Here is a 23,149-nt window from a genome sequence, read left to right as displayed (position 1 = left end):
CACAATAGTAGGCTTTTTTCAAAGGAAACATAACTGGTCACTACTCAGTATTCAAATTTTATAAGTTACAACTTTTTCCATGTATTAATTAGCATGATTTGTATATTAAGTATAACATCAATACAGCAGAGTGAACCACATGATCCATAGAGGTCGGTTATTACGAAAAGAGATTTGTCTTAGTCTAATCTTTGGACAATGCTAGCGATAGGTCTCACCAAGTCCTATTCATGCGTACTAATTACTTTAATTTTCTCGAAGTGCTTTTGTTCCAAAACTATATATACGAATATGCATGTTTGCTTCTTTTCACATTGAGTGTGGAATGTGGATGATTCGACGAGGGGCACAACAAAATAAGAAGGGCAACCGAGAAAAATGAGAGCGTGAAAGGCTAAGATAGACAAAAACGATCCTTTTTTCTTCGATTTGTCATTCCAAATTCATGGAGATGTCATTGACTTTATAGATCACCTTATTCTACCAATATCTACTTAGTTAAAATTGATAGATATCCTGTGGAGTGGCCACATGATTTAGACCTCATCAATTTGTCCCTCTGGCTTAAGGCAAATGTCATGCTGGAGTATTCAAGGATGAGCCGCGACTAGCTATTGAAAATGCCTTTGCATAGCCTTGCATCTTGCATATTTGTTATAGAATTGTACTGCTGTTGTTGAATGATTGTTACATACATCTGCTCTTATTCAAAAAAAAACTTAGGAGCATGTGATAGAACTACATGTGATTTTTTGTTGTCAGCAAGATTTGTGTGATATTATTTCCGGTCACTAAGCAATTATATTTTTTTCGATGCTCGTATTCAGTTCAAACATTTACCAGCGTGATGAAATTCAATTTTGCTCAGTAGTTAGTATCAATCTTTCTGCTTCCTTCATCCTTAGTTTTTCCTATTTTACATGTGTGCTACTTACTTTGTTTTCAAAGTATAACGTACAACTGGTTAGTCAATTCCTTCTTAGGTATAATGCTTAATTACACATTAAAGTAACAGAGTTATGCCTACACCAAATACTCATTTGTACAAGTAATACACTTAAATCTGCCACTTAGATGCTTATGAAAGATTTTGTTGTGGGATATATGTGGTTTTTATCCTCCATTTTATAACACTCAGCTCAATAATTGCCTTGTGCCAAGGACGCGTACTCAGCCGTGGGTCTAGTACTCTGTTCAGTTTCTTCCTTCTACTTTAATTTTGTACTTTCTGCTTCTAATGGCTGGTCAATAACCTATTTTTTCTAGTGGAAGTTTTGGTTGTTCTCGTGGAGTCAAACGTTTGAATAGGACTCTTAAATCTTCCGTGCGAGAAAAAGTAGATTGGAAAGGGACCACTAATTACAATTGAGAACCAAACTAAGCACCGTAGGATTCTGGTTTGACTCAATCATTTGAATGTTGTGGTTTTCTTTCCACATGTATGTAATTATATAGAGGATAAATTATACTTGACCTTACGTATATCACGCACAAGACATCTTATTTAGCTGATGAAACTATGGTGCATGTTTATCTCTCTGACCATGAGTTCTACCATCATAAAACTGGCAATGGCATCAAATTACTGTTAAGGACTACCCAAATTGATGACATCGTGAGATCTCCACTCTTTTACAAAATCATTGTACTACATACCTTATGTTACACGTGCCGAGAGACTAGTATAACTAAAAACAGAAAGAATAATAAATCTAGAAGTTCAAGTGCTCAACAGAAAGGATGGTTACTAGAAAGTTGATTCATTTTGTAGTTTCAGGTTCACTAAGTAGTATCTGAGGTAGTTTTAGATGCCTCACCTTATTTATGAAGACGATAATGTGCAGTAATTGTTTGAAAATTGTGATATGCATTCGGAAAATGAAGTGGTGATGTCCTTACTTCTCTTTGGTTTGCCCCCTTCCTCATGTCTTTCCTTATCTGTTGGACATCATCAAACCTTTGCCTTCTTATTTTTTCTCAGGGTGCTGCTCGCAAATTAGCTACACAGAGAAAGAATATAGAGGTCGTTGAATTTGCTGGTGTAGCAGCGAAGCGAGTGAAGCTGCCAGCCTATTTAATTAAAAAAGAAGGGATCAATGTACTTTTATTAAAACACGACCAGCAGCAATAATGACTAGGGTTCCCTTTCCAACTTCAACAGAGATTCAGCGGCAACAGGTATGTCATCTTCTTCTTCTTCTTCTTCTTCATCATCATCTTCTTCTTCTTCTTCTTCTTCTTCTTCTTCTTCTTCTTCTTCTTCTTCTTCTTTTCACTGTTTCAGCGTCCAAATAGCAGCGAAATGCTGGCAATTTTTTTCTTTACCTTCTGTTCTTCTTTCCAAGTCTTCTCCTCTTCGTTGAAATGCTGCCTAGTTCTACTTTCATTGTTTTCATGCTGCCCAGTTTTAATAGAATGTTATACGGCCCTTCCTCTGAATATCATAAGTAGGTTCAACTTCGGAATACATGTTGCTAGTTATAAGTGAAATTGGATCATTGTTGCCTTTTCTTTTCCTGGATATCAGAATGATATAATGCTGATCTTCTAACATTCTTCTGCTGATCTTAATTTTTAAGTATTTGCATTACTTTTCATGCTACACACTGATAAGATTTTGGGACGTCATTAACTTAATAAAATTCATTGTTCTTGCTAAATCTAACAGCCACTATTTGTTAAAATGTTTGTTATTGATGAAATTTGCCTTACGTAGCTGTTTATGTGACGGTTTTGGTGACTGTTAAATTTCACAACAATGAAATTAATATAATTTTTAGAATGTGGCTTTTTTCTATTCTTTCTTATTAGCCGATTTTTTCGATTGAAAGTATATAAACCAAATTTATATGGTTGTTTTGTGTCATATAGGATAAAACTAATTTAATGGATAACGGAGATAAAAGGTGGATGAGCCTCTGAAGGTCAACTGATGAGTACATACAAGGAGTAAATAATTTTCTTGATAAGGCATTTGAACGAACTTCTTAAGGAAATAAAATATTATGCCCTTGTAAAGAGTGCGCTAATTATTTATGGCATTATAGGAATGTGGTGGAGGATCACTTGATTGTTAATGGGTTTGTTCATGGATACACCAAATGGGTTTTCCACGGGGAAGGATTTTCCTCGAGAAAGACTCCATGCCCAAGCAATAATGATGAAGGTTCCGAGAAGCATGATGATATTGATGGATTACTTCATGATACATTTCGAAATGTCGAGGGGTGGACCTTCCGAGGATGCAAAAAGATTCTTTAAATTAGTAGAAGAAGGAAAAGATGAATTATATCCAGGGTGTGAGAATTTCTCCAAATTGGGTTTTACAATTCGCCTGTACTTTTTTAAGTGCATTCACGGGTTGAGTAATGTGGCATTCACAGACTTACTGGAGTTGTTAAAAGAGGATTTTCCATTTTCTCAGCTATCATGATAAAAGATTTGGGTCTTCATTATAAAAAAAATACATGCATGTCCTAATGATTGCATGTTGTTTTGGAATGATAATATAAATGCAGATACTTGTTCTGTGTGTGGGTCTTCTGGATGGAAGAATGTTGTTAATGTCTTGACTAATAAAAAGACCAAAATCCCCGCAAAGATTTTAAGGTACTTTCCATTAAAGTCTCGCCTTCAGAGGATATTCATGTGTCCCGAAACAGCTGCAGCTATGAGATGGCATGCCACTGAACGACCGAATGATGGAAATATAAGACATCCTGCTGATGGTGATGCTTGGAAGGAGTTTGACTCCTTGCACCCTGAATTCTCTAGCGACCCTCGTAATATTAGATTGGGTCTTTCAAGTGATGGTTTCAAGTCGTTTCGAACAATGAGTATTTCCCATAGCACGTGGCCTGTTATGTTAATGAACTATAATCTATCGCCTTGGATTTGCATGAAGCCAGAGTATATAATGTTGTCAATGATCATCCCAAGTCCTTCATCTCCGGGAAATGATATAGATGTGTATCTACAACCACTAATTGCTGAATTAAAAGAGCTATGGGAATTCAGTGTAGAAACATTTGATGCTGAATCTAACCAGATGTTTCAAATGCGTGCAACCTTAATGTGGACAATTAGTGATTTTCCTGCACTAGCAATGCTTTCTGGTTGGAGCACAAAGGGAAAATTTGCATGCCCCACCTGTAATTATGGCACATGCTCTCAATATCTCAAGCATTAGTCGTAAGATGTGCTACATGGGTCATCGTGCATTTTTGCCTCCTGAACATTCATTTCGAAGAGATAAGAAATCATTTGATAGTAAGGAGGATCATAGACTTGCAGCCACTCCTTTGTCGGGTATGGAAGTGCTCGAAGAGTTGTGTGAATTCAAGAATGTCTTTGGAAAAGGCCAAAAGAAAAGGTCTCGGGATAACAAGGGTCCATGGAAGAAAAGATCCATCTTCTTTGAATTACCATATTGGAAAACTAACAAATTGAGGCACAATCTTGATCCGATGCACATTGAAAAGAACATATGTGATAGTATTCTTGGGACATTATTGGAGATAGATGGAAAGTCAAAAGATCATGTAAATTCTCGTTACGATTTGCAGGAAATGGGAATACGAAAAGAGCTTCAACCAATACAAGATGTTGTAAGTGGAACAATATCTTTGGCTAAAGCTTGTTTCTGCATGAATCCAGAAGAGAAGAGTCGATTTTGCATCGTCTTTAAAAATGCCAAATTGCCAAAAGGGTGTGCCTCGAATATATCACGTTTGTGCATGAGAAAGAGATGAAAATATTCGGGTACAAGAGTCATGATGCTCATTTTATAATGCATTATTTGCTCCAAGTTACTATTAGAAAATCATTACCCTAGAATATTTCTTTGGCATTGATTAACTTGGGTAACTTCTTTAAAGCCACATGTGCCAAGGTTATAAGGCGAGAGGATCTTGATAGATTGCAGACTGAAATCAATGATATTACATGCGAGCTTGAAATGATTTTCACTCCAACCTGTTTTGATAAAATGCCCCATTTGCCTATTCATTTAGTAAATGAAATTAAGCTTGGGGGTCCAACTCATTATTGTTGGATGTATTCTACTGAAAGAAATTTGTGCAAATATAAGGCGTTTGTTCGTAATCGAGCTCATCCAGAAGCGTCAATTGCAGAGGGGTTTGTGGCCGAAGAGTGCTTGACTTTTTGTTCGAGATACCTACATGATGGGGTGAAGACAAGATTCAGTAGGTACCAAACTGAGGATGATGGGGACATTGAAGGAGCAAAATTGTCACCTATTTTTCCTAAAATAGGCCATCCAATTGGAAGTAAGAAAAAGAGAAAAGGAAAGATTTTTACTATGGATTTGCAGTTATGTTCTGAGGCACATAGATATGCTCTCTTCAATACTCAAGATGAACAAGTAGAGGCATTTATCATGTAAGATGAAATATATTACCATCACTTTTATTATAAGCTTTATTTCATTTTATATTTTAAGATTTTTAAATTTAATTGATAAAGGCCTAATGAATAAATTTGAAATATATGGCTTGCAGGGAACATAAGAATTTAATTGATAATCATACTAGATCAAATGCATGGGTAAGAGCAAAAAATCATAGTCGAAACTTTGCTGACTGGTTTAAAGAGAATGTAAAAAGCATTGACGTGCCCAATCATTTGCGATGGCTAGCTAAAGGGCCTAATACATTGGCTAAACGATATACTGAATATTTTATCAATGGCTACTTATTTCATACAATGACGCGGGATGCCCCGTTGAAGATACAGAATAGTGGAGTGATTTTGTCAGCAACAACGGATAGTTTTGCTAGTTCTAGGGACCAAAATCCCATTGATGGACAGGTTCTGTACTATGGAGCTATTCAAGATATCATTGAGATTGATTATTGGGGCCGCTTTAGTGTCGTATTGTGTGATTGGTTTCGTAATGAAGTTGATGAATATGGGTTAACTCAGGTATACTTTAACCGATTATGTAGTACTGACGACTCTTTTGTATTGGCATCTCAAGTGCATCAAGTTTTTTACATAGAGGATCTAATTGAGAAGGATGTTTATTATGGAAGGAATAAAGTCCCTGTTGATTTTTATGATTTGGAGGAAGAAAATATTCCTAATGTTGGGGAAATATTTTGGAGGGAGCCTAATGATGACGTCGGTCCATCAAATAGATTGGTCGACAATGATATTAGATGGTCGAGAGAAGATGTACCTCTTGATGTTATTGATATTCCAGTTGATGCACACCATTGTCAAGATACAGATGTGGAAATATCAGAAGAGGAGGATGAGTTAGATGATACGGATTGGGATTGGATGGAGGCTGATGACTAAAGAAGGAACTTCTGATTTTTATTTGTATTTTTAAACTTCATTGTCGTCTTTCGAACAATTTTTTGTTCTTGTATATGCTCTTGGACTTTTTAGTTTGTTTCAGTTTCAAGCTTTTGTAATATGCTAAGTAATTGAAACTTTAGTCTGATATATGGAGCTATTTTAATATGCTTTAGTTCAAACTTAGTTTGTTTCCGTTCAAGCTTTTATAATATCCAAGCACTTAAGTTCAGCAGATTAAATCCTATTTACCACTTCCACTATAGCATTACAATAAAGATAGAAAGGCAAAGAAAGAGCAAAGGTTGATTACTGAATGATTGAGTAGACTTAGAATTCAGTAATATATTATATATCTAGGACAATAAGTCATGATAATTGACATCTTTTGTTTTAAATTTTCTGTTCTTGCGTATGACGTTAGCATTTGAACTCCATTTAAATCTACATCTACTGTGTAGTCTCATTAGTATTCTATCTTATTTATCTTTGTATTCTTCATCAGATTCTGACAGACATGTGTCAAGAAAGACCTTTAAAGCCCAAAAGAAAGACAAGTGCGACATACGCAAAACCTAGAACAATGGCATCTTTGGCAAATCAAATAAGGAGTTCGTTTAGCCAAAAATATGATGTTCCCGCTAGACAATCAAAGAAAGATCTTTCGAATATTATTGAAGAGAATTTGCCACAATATCCAGGAGTAGTAGCCCATGTACAAACTAGATCAACCACTGCTGCAAAATATGTTGTTCCTCCTAAACAATCAAACATAGAGCATCCGAATATCATTGAAGAGAATCTGCTACTGCCACAATATTCAGGAGTGGCAGCTCATGTACAAACTAGATCAACCACTCCTGCCACACAAGTAACAGATGAACAAGTGGAGGAACAAGTTCAGTTGGATTCTACAACTCCTACTGTAGATGAACAATCTGAAGAACAATATAAGAACTTATAGATTTTATCTGAAAATATTTACATCCTATTGCAGTCATATATAATGTATCAACAATACTGATTTGGTGGTTTTTTTTTGTTCATATAATTGTAGGCCCTTCTATTCAACCAAGAAAAAGAGGTAGAACAAAGATGAAAAATGTACATGGACGCCAGGAGCGTAAAGTGATTTTACTTAACAACTTAAATCAACCCGTTGGTCCTAGTGATAAAGTTGTGATAGAGTTTGGAAGCTTCCTTGGCACATTGGCAAGGAATGCGACTCTATGTCCTCTTGATATTTTGGATTGGAGGAAGATGGACACAAAAGAGGATATATGGGAATATACCAAGGTCTGAACTTCTTAATTTTCAATTTTTGGTTGAAAATCTCATATCTTCTGCACTAACAGATTTGACATCAATTGTAGGATAAGTATGATATTCCTAAAGTTGGAAAACAATATACTTTGGAATCAGTGCAAGCTTCCAGGAGAAAGCACAAGAGTAGATTGAAAAAGGATCACTTTGAGTCCTATCACAATGATGAAGCTCGATTGCAAAATATCCCTGAAGATGTTCCAGCTTCTCAGCTTAAGGAACTCCTTAGGTATTGGAACTCAGAGAAACTCCAGGTATATGTACTTCTTACTTCTTCTTCTTCTTCTTCTTCTTCTTCTTCTTCTTCTTCTTCTTCTTCTTCTTCTTCTTCTTCTTCTTCTTCTTCTTCTTTTTCTTTTTCTTTTTCTTTCTAAATGTCCAAAAAGCGCCGAAATGCTGGCGATTTTTTTCCAGAAAAATTCTGCCCAAAAGCGCCGAAACACTGGTCTGTAATTGTTGTGTTGTCATATGGTCGTCGACATATCGTAAAAGCAAATATGCTGAACTTGCTATTGAAAAGTTATGGTCTTAAGCATCCATAACTTGCTATTTGTACGAACGATATTTTTGTGTAAGTTGTCTCTTTTTGTGTTAGTGCTGATGGCCTTTACCGAAGGTCTAGCTTTAATCATGGTCGAAGAAGACAGAAGCTAGAGTTAACAGTTTCTGCTACTTATTTCTTGTCCCTGATAATCTGCAGTATGATCTGCATGTGTATGAAAATCCAAAGTAGCTAGTAGTATACAGTGAGGAGTTTGTTTAATTATCAATTAATTGCAGTCCTTATATTACTGATTAATTTTTGCTCTCAGTTTTCTTTCTTCCATTATGATCTCTTTTAGCAAGTTTCTATGCTGCCGTTGAGTGAATATGCAAAAGCTGATCATTCTATTTAACTTCAGAAAAATCAGTTCTATTTTTCAATTATTTATATGTGTGTATCATGTATCTTCTTGCGTATAATCTGTTCCTCTGATTTAGATATAAAGAAGCAGCATGCGATCATTTTAGCTGGCCATGTTACGTAGTTCTTGAAGAAATAAAGATTGATCCTACAATATTTACAAAAAAGAGCAAGAGTGTTACAATCAAAAAAATAAAAAAAAAACAGATTTAAAGAGGGATCAAATTCTTATACCTTAATTGAAAATGTTAACGCATGAGTGAATAGATCTATTCAGCATATCCGCCCTCTTGATTCCAACAGTCTGTATAGAATCTGCTGGGCAGTTGCAAAAGGTGGAGAGTTTCGGCAAAGGAAGTCTTTGTAGCTACAAGAAAAAGGAAAGCTGGGCGATCATACAAGTGCTCAGATGATGATACAACTAGTAAAATTGTGCGAATTATATTTAACTGATATTATATCGAGATCAATTATTTGTTTTTATTAGTATACTTTTTATTTACTTGTTCTATTTGTTTGAATTTGCTTTGAAGGCTGAAATGGTGGAAATTGAAGCCCAACAAAACAAAAATGGCAATGAGTCCGTAGATGCATTTGCATCTGTCATGGGGCCTGAACATCCGGGACGTCTGAGATTATATGGACGAGGGGTTACAAGAACTTCTTTGAGAGGGAAAGTAGGATGTTTTGAATCTTCTTCAAATACTACAAATTCTATACAAAAAATGGAGGAGAAGATACAAAGGATGGAGGAGAAAATTGAGGAACAAAAGGCAACTATCCGTCAAGAAGTTGTTGCAGATGTCCTTGCAAGACTTCAGCGTTCAGGAATTGATATTGATGCTAATATTATTCTAGCGGCATTGGGTGATAATTCTCCTAGAGAAGCTTCTTCTGCACAACGAGCAACTTTGCAACCAATCCATCGTCCATCTACTGATAGCAACAAAGAAGGCCAACTCATTCGAGGTATTAATATTGCTTATTTTTTAGTTTATTCGATTTAGAATTATACTTGTTGATGTCAAGAACTATATATGAATATGATTTAACTTACCTGGAATGACAGTGGATAGATAGCATTCATTTCACAGATGTTTGAACTGTTTGAACAATTGACGATGGGGGCAGATTTTTGCATTATTACGCTTTGCAAACTTCTGAAGGGGAGGGGGGATGGCAGATTTTTGTATGAAAAGGCTACTCAGTTACATGCATGAACTTCATCTTTCTTTCTTATCATGAACTTCACCTTGAAAGTTAGACTGCCCTGTTGATTTCTCCGTTGGTTGCACAGATGCAACAGCTCAATCCCTAGTTGGTTTTAGCGCATCAGTAACCGTCATATTTGCACCTATACCAGTTGGTTTTATTGCAGCTCCTGTAACATTTCCTGACAATGCTAATGCCTTATCATTGATTGCACTATTAACAACTTTAGGACCTTGACAGCCCCCATCTGGACTGTCTATGTGTTTAACCAAATTTGCACCATTTTGAACATGTCCTGCCCCTCCTTGACAATTCTGCCCAGAAACAGCAACAACTGCATCAGCACTAGCCTTCAAAGCAACAGCTGGGAGTTTGAGTTTCAATGGACCTGCTGCATTACCTACTGATATTGCTTGATTATCAGTAGTTAAATCCAACACTTGCACACTTGCACTTCAGTTGTTGGTTATAATGTTGTTTTTCGTAATAGCATATTCTGTTGTTGTTTTGGTTGCTGTCAGACATAATATTGTTTAGGTAGACAGTTTAGGTTCATTCTGTTTTTAGGCTCATATTGTTATGGCTCATATTGTTTAGGCTCATTCTATTTTTATTTTGGTTCCTAAGATTGACACCCATGCCCACTTTTGCTAGTAAAGGCATATGAATATGTGGTTGCATTAATCTTAGAGTAGACATTACTGGAGGCATCATCATTTGAGACTCCATGTTTCTTGTATTGCTTATCAACTGAATTTGTGCTTGAAGCTGCTTTAAGTACTTTATGACTCAATAATCCTATAAATTTTGTTTAATTATTTCTCATTGTCTTTTGTAGGTGAAGGGATTGCGGATGAAAGCAGTGACGAAGACCTTACTTGAGTGTTGTTGATCGTTGTTAGACTTTCTATTATTATGTTTAAGGATATTTTAGTTTAGAATTTTTTGTATGCAAACTCATCTATTTTGACTTTTGAATTTTTGACCAAACAATGTATCCATATTTTGTTTTTTGTACATGGATAATGCTAGTTGGATATGGTGTAAACAATTTCATAGAATAGGAAAATATTTCATTTTGCTTCCATAAATTTTGAAAATTATAATTTGTTGCAATAGAGAATATAACCGTTCCAATAGACCTAGCAAATAATAAGAGTAGCCCTTAATAACCATTCCAATATGTCACAATATCTGTTTTTTTTTTGGTAATTAGGAAGCTTTTTATTACCACTTGCAAATATTTACATGTATAATCAGAATCAAACGCTAAGTTTGGACATATGGCCCCAAACTTTGCACATCATTTCTAACCATCTATCTTCAACTAAGCTATGGGTAAAAATTCCTATACTGTAGTTCTTTCTTCAGACTACTATGTATACTTCCTCGACAATGCACTTCACGTATAATCTGTTTGTGATATCCCCACTTCCTCTCTTCACTTGTTGAAAAATTATGCAATTTCTTTCAATCCATACATTGTAAACTGCACCAGCCATGCTCAATCTGTATAGGTCTGCTTTAGCACCCTTTCCAGTTACATTTCTTGTGGCCCATTCAACTTCATCTTCCCAGCTATATACTTGCCTTGTTATTCCCAGCCATGTTAGCACCTTACTCCATATCTCTGTCGAGTACTTGCAGGAGAAGAAGAGATGTTGATGGCTCTCCACCTCTTGCTAACACAATGGACAGGTTTGCTCTACTTGTATCCCCCATTTGCTCATTCTGTCTTTGGTAGATAATCTCTTCTCTAGTGCTAATACATAATAAAGATCCATTTTGGGCACCCTTTATTGTTACAAATCAGTTTTTTCCAGCTTATACTTCCAATTGTAAAGTCTCCACGTAGTTGATGATACATGCTGCTGATAGAGTATGTTTCGCCATCAGGATCTTTTCTATCTCTAATCCTGCTTCAGTTATATACTTTGCTGCATGTAAAATCTTCTTCATTATCTGTTGCAATAGGGTACTGATAAATGTTCCAATATATCACAAAAACTGTAGCAATATATCACGCAAAATCGTTGCAATAGACTTAAAAAAAATCAATTGTATTATTATACCACAACGGTTTATAACCGTACCAACAGAAAAGAAAATCGTTCCTATAGATAGGATAATGGTAGCAGTCCAAACCGTTACAATATCCTTATCTATGAAGACGTTCAAACCGTTGCAAATAACCGTTCCAATAGACCTATTGTAACGCCGAATCCCGGAACGCGTCCAAATCCATTCCAATAGACCTATAGGGACGGTTAGCGTATCTATTGCAATGGTTTTCGAAGGGTTGCCATAGCTGTAATTTCTAGTAGTGTCAAGCAAGTCTTGCAACTACTCTTTCAATTCTTTCAACTCAGGCGGGGCCATACAATATGGCGGATTAGAAATGGGCTGAGTGCCCGGAGCCAAATCAATGCAGAAGTCAATATCCCTGTCGGGCGGCATACCCGGCAGGTCTGAAGGAAATACCTCAGGAAACTCGCGAACCACGGGCACAGAATCCATAGGAGAATCCTCGGCACTAGAATCGCGAACATACGCCAAATAGGCCAAACATCCCTTATCAACCATACGCCGAGCCTTCATATATGAGATAACCCTACGGGTAGAATGACCAGGAGTCCCTCTCCACTCTAAACGAGGTAAACCCGGCAAAGCTAAGGTCACAGTCTTGGCATGACAGTCCAAGATAGCGTGGTAAGGTGATAACTAGTCCATCCCCAATATGACATCAAAATCAACCATATCCAAAAGTAACAAATCTACTCGAGTCTCAAGACCCCCAATCAAAACTTCACAAGAACTATGACCACGATCTACCACAATTGAATCATCCACCGGTGTAGACACATAAACAGGAGCACCCAAGGAATCACTAGGCATGACCAGATACGATGCAAAATATGATGACACATAGGGGTATGTAGACCCTGGATCAAATAACATTGAAGCATCCCTACTACAAACCAGAACAGTACCTGTGATAACTGCATCGGAGGCCTCAGCCTCAGGCCTGGCTAGAAGAGCATAACATCGGGGCTGGGCCCCACCACTCTGAACTACATCTCTGGGACGGCCTCCTGCTGGCTGGCCTCCACCTCTAGCGGCCTGACCTCCACCTCTAATACCTCTACCTCCACCTCTAGCTGGCTGAGCGGGCGGTGGAACACTCAGTACCTGAACCATGGCACGGGAACCCTGATGCTGAGAGCTGCTCGGTGCTCGAGGGCAAAATCTAGCAATATGCCTCGTATCGCCACAAATATAACAAGCCCTCGGCTGCTGAGACTGCTGACCCTGACGGCTTGAATGACCACCCTGAAGACTCTGGAGCGGTGGTGCACTGATAGGAGCTGGTGGTGCACTGTAGGACTGCTGATCATGATACTGCGTATGAGAACCACAACCACCTGGAGCACCGTGAGAAGCCTGAAGTGCTGATTGAGACGACCTAGAAGGATGGCCCCTACTGAAAAAATCCCTGCCTCCAGATGAGGCATCACTGAACCTCCTGAATGATGAGGCCTCTGGTCAGACCCCTGACCACTCCCGTGTGATAAAACCATCTCAACTCTCCTGGCCACATTGGCCGCATCCTGGAAAGAGATCTTGCTCCCCGTCTCCTTAGCCATCTGCAGTCGAATAGGCTGAATGAGTCCCTCAATAAACCTCCTCACTCTTTCTCTCAGTGGGAAGTATAAGTAGAGCATAACGGGCCAAGTCAATAAATCTGGTCTCATACTGAGTGACGGTCATAGAACCCTGCTGGAGATGCTAAAACTGCCTCCAATAGTTCTCCCTCGAGTGATAGGAAGAAACTTCTCCAGAAATAGCTGAGAAAACTGATCCCAAGTCAAAGTCGGTGACCCAGCTAGTCTCGCCAAACAATAATCTCTCCACCAAGTCTCCGCGGATCCGGACAAACGAAAAGCAGCAAAGTCGACCCCATTGGTCTCCACTATCCCCATGTTCCGTAGAACCTCATGACAACTGTCCAAATAATCTTCGGGATCCTCAGAAGATGTACCACCAAGAGTAGTAGTGAAGAGCTTGGTGAAACCTATCCAACCTCCGAAGACGTAGCCAATCCATCATCGGTCAGTGTGGCTGCTCGGCTGAAGAAGCGATACGCGACCTCGCCATTCGCGAAAGAACAAGAGTAGAGGTTTCAATTTAGTAGCGAGAGAACAAAATCGCACGATAGGGAAGAATAGAAGTGAAATTGTTCCTAACTCTGTAGCCTCTAGGGGATAAATACAGACGTCTCCGTACCAATCCCTCAGACTCTACTAAGCTTGTCCGTGAATTGTAAGACCTAAGCAACCTAGAGCTCTGATACCAACTTGTCACGACCCAAATTTCCCATCCTCGGGAGTCGTGATGGCGCCTAGTAGTGAAAGCTAGGCAAGCCAATTATTCCAGTTATTTAACCCTTTTCATTTTTAATCCCTTAACAATTGTGAATAAATATTATATAAACAGCGAAAATAAATAAAGCGGAAGAATGAAGTGTAACAATTTAATAATAATACCGATACTAATCCATAAACATAAGCTACCCAGAATTGGTGTCACAATCTAACAGACTGTTTAAGAATACCACAAATAGGGGTCCAAAAAAAATAAATACAACGCTGTTTCTGAAGTACATAAAAGAAACAGTATGGTAAGATAGAAGGAGACGACAAGGCCTGCGGACACCTGCAGGACTACCTCGGGTCTCCGCCATTGGACTGAAGGCAGCAACCTCACTGTGGTCCAAAAGCTACAGCACCGGGATCTGCACACAGTGCAGAGTGTAGTATCAGCACAACCGACCCCATGTGCTGGTAAGTGTCTAGCCTAATCTCGGCAAAGTAGTGACGAGGCTAGGACAAGACTACCAATTAAACATGTGATGTTATATCACATACAACAAGTAATATTTATAGAGACTAGTAGTTAAAGATGGGAAGGGGAAACATGTTGCGGGAAAATATCAAGTAATAGCAGAAATCCAATAGATAAATGTAAAGAACACTATAACTAAATTATCAGCAAGAATCAGGAAATCAAAGACAAGTGCACGGCATCACCCTTCGTACTTTACACTCTCACACAAATATCATGCACGGCATCACCCTTCGTGCTTTACACTCTTCCTCACCCAAGCAACAATCACAAAGCAATTTGGGCAAGGGAATCAATAACATCAAAATAAAATCAAGTAACCACAGAAAACCAATAAATAAAGGTAAAGAACATCATAACTCAATTATCAACAAGAATCAGGAAAATCAAGGACAAATACACGGCATCACCCTTCGTGCTTTTACTCTCGTCCTCACCATAAGAATCAATATAATCGGCACGGCATCACCCTTCGTGCTTTTACCTCACATAATCATGGCACGGAATTATCCTTCGTGGCATCGAGGTAAGTGTTTGGTCTAACCTTAGCTTGAGGTATTAGGAGTCGTGTCTTTAAATACCCTATTTTAGCTTTTTTCAATTTGCGTGCGCGGTCCGGGTGTTTTTCTGGAAGGCTTATATGTTAAAAACTGATGAAAATAAGAATTTTGCCTTAAAAATTTATTTGAGTTGACTTCGGTCAATGTTTTGGGAAAATGGACCAGGACCCGTGTTTTTATAGTCCCTATGGATCCTTATCGAAATATGGGACCCGGGCGTATGACCGGAATAGAATTCGGAGGTCCCTAACTCGAGTTATTAATTTTTGTTGAAAATTGAAAGTTTGAAAGTTTCATAATTTTTAAGAATGAACTGATGTTTAGTCTTGTTGCTACCGCGTCCATATTTTGCTTCTGGAGCCCGGTACAGGCCCATTACTATATTTATGACTCTTCTGTCAAATTTGGCGAGAAACGGAATTGGTTTGACGTGATTCGGACGTCCGGTTAGGAAAATAGAAATTTTAAAGTTTTCTTGAAAATTTCATTTGATTTGCTGTTCAATTCGTAGTTCTATGTGTTATTTTGGCGATTTGAGCGCACGAGCAAATTCGTATGATTTTTTGGACTTGTGTGCATGTTTGGTTTGGAGCTCCGAGGGCTCGGGTGAGTTTCGGATAGGCTACGGAGTGAATTGATCTTAGAAAAACACAATTGCTGCATCAAGTTTGCAGAGTTCGCATTTGCAAGGTCCGGCTCGCAAATGCGAGCCTCACATTTGCGAAGGAATCATCGCATTTGCGAGCAGTGAGCTAGGGGAGGAATTCGCAATTGCGAAACTAGGGTCGCATTTGCGATCAATACAGGTCCGCATTTGCGAAAGCAGCAGGACTGGTCACTCTTCGCATTGCGAAGACTTGTTCGCATTTGTGGGTTCGCATTTGCGAATTCAGGTCGCAAATGCGACACCTGCGACTGATCATATAGCTAAAAAATGGAATTTTCAGTCATTCTTCAAATTTTCAAAACAAGAAAACCCTAGGGGTGATTTTCCCAAGCATCCTTCATCCCCAAATTATTGGTAAGTGAACCTTACCTATTTTCTTTCAATCTTTCATTATATTTCACAAGTTTCTAGCCTAAAATCTAGTGTTTCCATAATGAAAATTTGGGGGCTTGGGTAGAATTAGGGAATTTTGTAAAATTGGGATTTAGACCTCAAATTGAGGTCGAATTCATAAACAAATTACATAACCGGGCTCGGCGGTGAGTGGCTAATCGGGTTTTGGTCTGAATTTCGGGTTTGGACCAAGCGGGCCCGGGAGTTGACTTTTGTTGACTTTTATAATAGTGACCTAAATTGAATCTTTTGCAATGGGTGATTTCTAAGACTTATTTTGAATCGTTTGGTTGGTAATTTGCTAGATATCGTAGGTTCGGAGACTTGTTTGAAAGGCAGAGCTGTGGTTGAGCTTTGAGTGGTTTTTGGAGTGAGGTAAGTATTGTGTCTAACCTTGACTTGAGCGAATTAGGAACCCTTGGACTCTGTGCTATGTGATTTTCATGTGAGCGGCACCTTCAATGGTGTCAATTTCGAAGAATATCGCTGGAACTGTCAAAATCACCGCCGAAAAGAAAAAACTCAAAATTGACTGTGAAGGTTAACACCGGACTAAAGTCGGAGCTCCGATCTACCCAAAATCGAGCTCTGATACCATGTTACAAATCAAGGTCAAAGTAATTTGAGAAAATGTGTGGGAAAAACATTCATGATTCCCTCCTATTTGCTTAAATTGACTTACTTGCACCTTTTAATTGTCAATTACTGGATTGGTCTCGATGTGTAGTGCTACCTGTGTAGATTCCTATATTGTACAAGGTTCTCCTTTTTTTTTGGTTCAGTTTGGCATTTATCGATCGCAAAGGTTTTCGTGGTTTGAACTGTTGATTTGACTGTGCACATTGAGTATTTGGTACAGATATGGTGGGATCAAGCTGCACGCCGCATCAGGTGGAATAAGGGTGGATTGATATGATGAAATAAGGGTGAATTATAATACTGATATCGTTATATGGTGGGATCGGGTTGCATGCCGCAATAGGTTGAATAAGGGTGGATTGATATGGTGAAATAAGGGTGAATTATGATACTGATATCGTTATATGGTGGGATCGGGTTGCGCGCTGCAACATATCTATATATTAACTGTTGTTGTTGATGTCATTACGCTGTAATAAGGGAGGATTTTGTGTTATCCAGTGGAATCGGATTGTGCGCCGCAATAACCTTTGTGTTTCTATTTCTTCTAGCTGTGTTGGTTTTCGGTATTGTTATTTGAATCTAAGGATTGGTAAATTCTGAACGACACCGGCTTATTTCTTGAGGCTGTGGTTATTATTTTCAGTTGACTGTTTTACCCTGTTCCGTATTTCCATTTTATGTCTTTATTATATAGCGCGTACAGGTTGTAGTGTAGGCGACCCGCCTTAGCCTCGTCACTACTTCGTCGAGGTTAGGCTCGGCACTTACAGAGTATATGGGTTGGTTGTACTCATACTACACTCTGCACTTCTTGTGCAGATTTTGGAGTCGGTCCCAGCAGCGGTTATCAGTGAGCTCGGATCGGACAACGTACGGAGACTTGAGGTACAACTGCTCAGTGCATGTAGCTCCTCGAGTCCCCTTCTCTTCCTTTATTTAGCTGTGTATTTTCATTCAGACAACTCTGTTTTTATTTCAAACCCTTGCACATATTATTCTAGTAGCTCGTGCACTTGTGACGCCGGGTTAAGGGATGTATTATGCGTTTGGCTGTTTTAGCTCCCGCATTTTTTACTTTGGATTATTGTAGTTAAATCAGTTCTTCTTCATTATTTTATTTTAAACTATTAGAAAGGATAAATTGTTTTAATGTTGGCTTGCCTGGCAAGTGAAATGTTAGGCGCTATCATGGTCTAGATGGTAGAAATTTTGGGTCGTGACAAGTTGGTATTGGAGCACTAGGTTACATAGGTCTCACGAGTCACGAGCAACATAGTAGAGTCTGGAGGATTGGTACGGAGATGTCTATACTTATCTTCAAGAGGCTATGGAGTTAGGAACCGTTTCACTTCTTTTCTTCTCTATCGTGCAATTTTACTCTATCATTGCTGATCAAACCCTTCTATTCTTGTTCTCTCGCAGATGGCGAGAACACGCACCGCATCTTCTACTGGACAGTAGCCGGAGCCCCCAGCGGCTGCTCCTACGAGGGGCAGAGGTCAAGGCCGAGGTCGCGCCAGAGGCCGAGGTAGGGGGAGAGCTCAGCCCAGAGCTCAGCAGCACCAGCGGTGGAGCCTCAGGTGGAGTTTGATGAGGAGGTTACATCCCAAACTGTGCCTGTCGGACCAGCTCAGGTCCCGGAGGGTTCATCGCCACCCCAGTGCTTCAAGATGCTTTGGTCCGTTTGGTGGGCCTTATAGAGAGTGTGGCCTAGGCCGGTACATTTCCTATCGCACCAATCGTCTCTCAGGGTGAGGGAGGAGCACAGACTCCCGCTACTCATACTCCGGAGCAGATGGCTCCCTAATATCAAACTCCAGTAGCCCCGCTAGTTGGGCTAGTTCAGCCAGTTGTTGCGGCACAGGCCGATAATTGGCATGCCATGTCTTCTGAGGGCTTATTGAGATTGGACAAGTTTACCAAGCTCTTCCCAGATCACTTCAGTGGAGCATCTTCTGAAAACCCACAGGATTATCTTGACCGCTGCCATGAGGTGTTGCGGAACATGCATATAGTTGAAACCAATGGGGTCGATTTTGCTGTGTTCCAGATGACGGGTTCCGCCAAGAGATGGTGGAAGGATTATGTATCTACCAGACCAGCTGGGTTGGCTGCTCTTACTTGGGACCAGTTCTCTCAGCTACTTCTTGAGAAGTTCCTTCCTATCACACAGAGAGGGAGTTACCGCAGGCAGTGCGAGCGTCTCCAGCAAGGCAGTATAACAGTCACCCAGTATGAGACCCGCTTTGTGGATCTAGCGCGCCATGCTATTCTTCTGCTTCATACAGAGAGAGAGAGAGAGAGAGAGAGAGAGAGAGAGAGAGAGAGGTGAGGAGGTTTATTGAGGGACTCGCTCATCCTCTCAAGCTTCAGATGGCCAAGGAGACCGGGAGTGACATTTCTTTTCAGACGGCTACTAATGTTGCCAGGCGAATCGAGGATATTCATTCACAGGAAAGAGGGCAGGGGTCTGATAAGAGGCCTCGTCATTCTGGCAGTTTTAGTGGTGCCTCATCTGGAGGTAGGCGTACTTTTGGTAGAGGCCATCCTCCCAGGCCATATCAGTTAGCGCTTCAGGCATCCCACAGTGCTTCAGGGAGTCGTGGTCCTTATGTACCTCATTCTGGGCAGCTAGCCTACAGTGCACCGCCAGCTCCTATTAGTGCCCCTCCTATTAAGAGTTATTACCGTGGTCATCCGGCTCATTCGGGCCAGTCTCAGTTTCACCAACCATAGCACCAGGATGTATATTTTGAGTGTGGTCGTTTTGGGCATATCAGGAGAACTTGTCCGAGATTATTGGGTGGCACGCCATAACAATTCTCGTGCCATGATTTCGGCACCGGTTGCACCACCACCTGCTCAGCCAACTAGAGGTAGGGGTCAGGCAGCAGAGGTAGAGGTTAGGTCGATAGAGGTAGAGGTCAGGCCGTTAGAGGTGAATGTCAGGCCGTTAGAGGTGGAGGCCAGCCAGCAGGAGGCCATCCTAGGGATGTGATTCAGAGGGGTGGGACCCATCCTCGATATTATGCTTTCCAACTAGGCCTAAGGCTGAGTCATCAGACGCTGTTATACAAGTATTTTCAGTTTTGCCATAGAGATGCTTCAATTCTATTTGATCCAGGCTCTACTTATTCCTATGTGCCATCCTATTTCGCTTCATATCTGGTTGTGCCTCATGATTCTTTGAGTGCTCATGTGTATGTGTCCACACTTGTGGGAGATTCTATTGTTGTAGATCGCATTTATCGTTCATGTGTGGTTACCACTGGGGGTCTTGAGACTAGCGTAGATCTTCTACTTCTCGATATGGTTCATTTCAATGTCATTTTGAGTATGGATTGGTTGTCACCTTATCATGCTATATTGGATTGTCATGCCAAGACGGTGAACTTAGCCTTGTCAGGGTTGCCTCAATTAGAGTGGAGAGGGACTCCTGGCCATTCTACCAGCAGGGTTATCTCTTATTTGAAGGCTCGGCATATGGTCGAGAAGGGGTGTCTAACTTATTTGGCTTATGTCTGTGATTCTACTGCGGAGGTTCCTTCCATGGATTCAATACCAGTTGTTTGTGAGTTTTTGGAGGTGTTTCCTCTAGATCTGTCGGGATGCCACCTGACAGAGACATTGACTTCTGTATTGATTTGGCTTCGGGCACTCAGCCCATTTCTATTCCGCCATCCGCATAGCTCCGCCAGAGTTGAAAGAATTTAAGGAACAATTGCAAGATTTGCTTTATAAGGGCTTCATCAAACCTAATGTCTCGCCCTGGGGTGCGCCTGTGTTGTTTGTGAAGAAGAAGGATGGATCGATGAGGATGTGCATAGATTATCGGCAGTTGAACTAAGTCACCATCAAGAACAAGTATCCATTGTCAAGGATTGGTGACTTATTTGATCAGCTTCAGGGTGCAAGGTGTTTTCAATGATTGATTTGTGGTATGGTTACCATCAGTTGAAGATTATGGCATCCGATGTCCCTAAGACAGTTTTTCGGACTCGGTACGGGCATTATGAGTTTCTAGTAATGTCACTTAGGCTGATAAATGCCCCAACACTATTTATGGATTTGATGAACGGGGTGTTCAAGCCCTATTTGGATTCCTTTGTTATTGTGTTTATTGATGATATGTTGATCTACTCGCGTAGTCGAGAGGAGCATGAGCAACATCTTTGGATCGTACTTCAGACTTTGAGAGACAGCCAGTTGTATGTTAAGTTTCAAAATGCGAGTTTTGGTTGAGCTCAGTCGCTTTCTTGGGGCACGTTGTATCGGCTGAGCGTATTCAGGTGGATCCTAAAAAGATTGAGGCGGTTCAGAACTGTCCTAGACCCACATTAGCCACGGAGATCTGGAGTTTCTCGGGTTTGGCGGGATATTATTGTCGGTTCGTGGATGGGTTTTCATCTATAGCAGCCCCGTTAACCAGGTTGGCCCATAAGGTTGCCCCGTTCAGATGGTCAGACGAGTGTGAGGCAAGCTTTCAGAAGCTCAAGACTGCTTTGACTATGGCGCTAGTATTGGTATTGCCCATAGGTTCAAGATCTTATACGGTATATTGTGATGCATCTCGTATTGGACTTGGTGCGGTATTGATGCAGGATGGAAAGGTGATTGTGTATGCGTCGCGGCAGCTGAAGGTTCACAAGAAGAATTACCCTGTTCATGACTTAGAGTTGACAGCCATTGTTCATGCGCTGAAGATTTGGAGGCACTATCTTTATGGCGTGTCGTGTAAAGTATTCACGGATCATCGGTATTTGTTCAAGCAAAACGAGCTCAATTTGAGGCAGAGGAGGTGGTTGGAGCTATTGAAAGACTATGATATCACTATTTTGTATCATCCCGGGAAGGCCAATGTGGTGGCCGATGCTTTGAGTAGAAAGTCAGTGAGTATGGGCAGCCTTGCGTTCATTCCAGTGGTGAGTGACCGTTTGCATTAGATGTTCAGGCCTTGGCTAATTAGTTTGTGAGGTTGGATGTTTCTAAGCCCAGTCGTGTTCTAGCTTGTACATTCACTCGGTCTTACTTGTTTAAGCGTATCAGGGAGCGGCAGTATGATGAACCTCATTTGCTTGTCCTTAGGGACACTGTGCGGCACGGTGATGCCAAGCAGGTTACCGTTGGAGATGATGGAGTTCTGAAGATACAGGGTCGTGTTTGTGTGCCTAATGTAGCTGGACTTCGTGAGTTGATTCTTGAGGAGGCTCATAGTTCCCTGTATTCTATTCATCTAGGTGCTTCCAAGATGTATCAGGACTTGCGCCAGCATTATTGGTTGAGGAGGATGAAGAAGGATATAATTGCTTATGTAGCTCGGTGTCTAAATTATCAGCAAGTAAAGTATAAGCATCAGAGACCTAGTGGTTTACTTAAGAATATAGAGATTTCTGAGTGGAAGCGGGAGCGTATCACTATGGATTTTGTTGTTGGACTCCCACAGACTCAGAGGAAGTTCGATGCAGTTTGGGTCATTGTGGACAGGCTGACCAAGTCAGCGCATTTCATTCCTATGGCAGTTACCTATTATTCAGAGCGGTTGGCAGAGATTTACATCTGCGAGATGTCCGTCTTCACAGTGTGCCCGTGTCTATCATTTCTAATCGAGGTACACAGTTCACCTCGCATTTATGGAGGGCAGTACAGCGTGAATTGGTCACACATGTTGAGTTGAGCACATCATTTCATCCTCAAACGGACGGACAGTCCGTGCCCACTATTCAAATATTAGAGGATATGCTTCGCGCTTGTGTTATGGACTTCGGAGGCTCTTGGGATCAGTTCTTGCCGCTTGTGGAGTTTGCCTAAAACTACAGCTACCAGTTGAGCATTCAGATGGCCCCTATAAGGCATTATACGGTAGCGGTGCCGATCGCCAGTTGGGTGGTTCGAGCCGGGGGAGGCTCAGCTATTGGGTACAGATTTGGTACAGGATGCCTTGGATAAGGTCAAGATTATTCGGGATAGACTTCGCACAGCTCAGTCCAGGCAGAAGAGTTATGCCGACCTTAGAGTTCGTGATGCTGCATTCATGGTCGGAGAGAGAGTATTGCTCCGGGTATCACCCATGAAGTGTAATGAGGTTTGGAAAGAAGGGCAAGTTGAGCCCTAGGTATATCGGACCTTTGAGATTCTTCGGAGAGTGGGTGAGGTGGCTTACAAGCTCACATTGCCACCTAGTTTGTCAGAAGTTCATCCGGTATTCCATGTGTCCATGCTCCGAAA

General features: G+C 40.5%; 1 protein-coding gene across 1 annotated transcript; it reads left to right on the top strand.

Moving 5' to 3' along the window:
* On the top strand, window positions 1,953-7,285 carry LOC109230006. The gene is made up of 2 exons (XM_019395544.1): window positions 1,953-2,178; window positions 6,827-7,285. The coding sequence occupies exons 1-2, from the start codon at window positions 2,131-2,133 to the stop codon at window positions 7,283-7,285; spliced, it is 507 nt and encodes a 168-aa protein (XP_019251089.1). The 5' UTR covers window positions 1,953-2,130.

This window comes from Nicotiana attenuata, chromosome 7, assembly GCF_001879085.1.
Source record: "Nicotiana attenuata strain UT chromosome 7, NIATTr2, whole genome shotgun sequence".
Classification (NCBI taxonomy): Eukaryota; Viridiplantae; Streptophyta; class Magnoliopsida; order Solanales; family Solanaceae; genus Nicotiana; species Nicotiana attenuata.
The sequence above is the reverse complement of the archived record's forward strand: the minus strand, read 5'-3'. Positions and strand labels throughout refer to the sequence as shown.

What these genes read in the sequence shown, in the direction of transcription:
- LOC109230006 (XM_019395544.1), top strand. Translation starts at nt 2,131, where the DNA reads ATGACTAGGGTTCCCTTTCCAACTTCAACAGAGATTCAGCGGCAACAG. An exon ending in CAGAGATTCAGCGGCAACAG is followed by an intron (nt 2,179 to 6,826) that starts GTATGTCATCTT and finishes ATTCTTCATCAG; the next exon opens with ATTCTGACAGACATGTGTCA.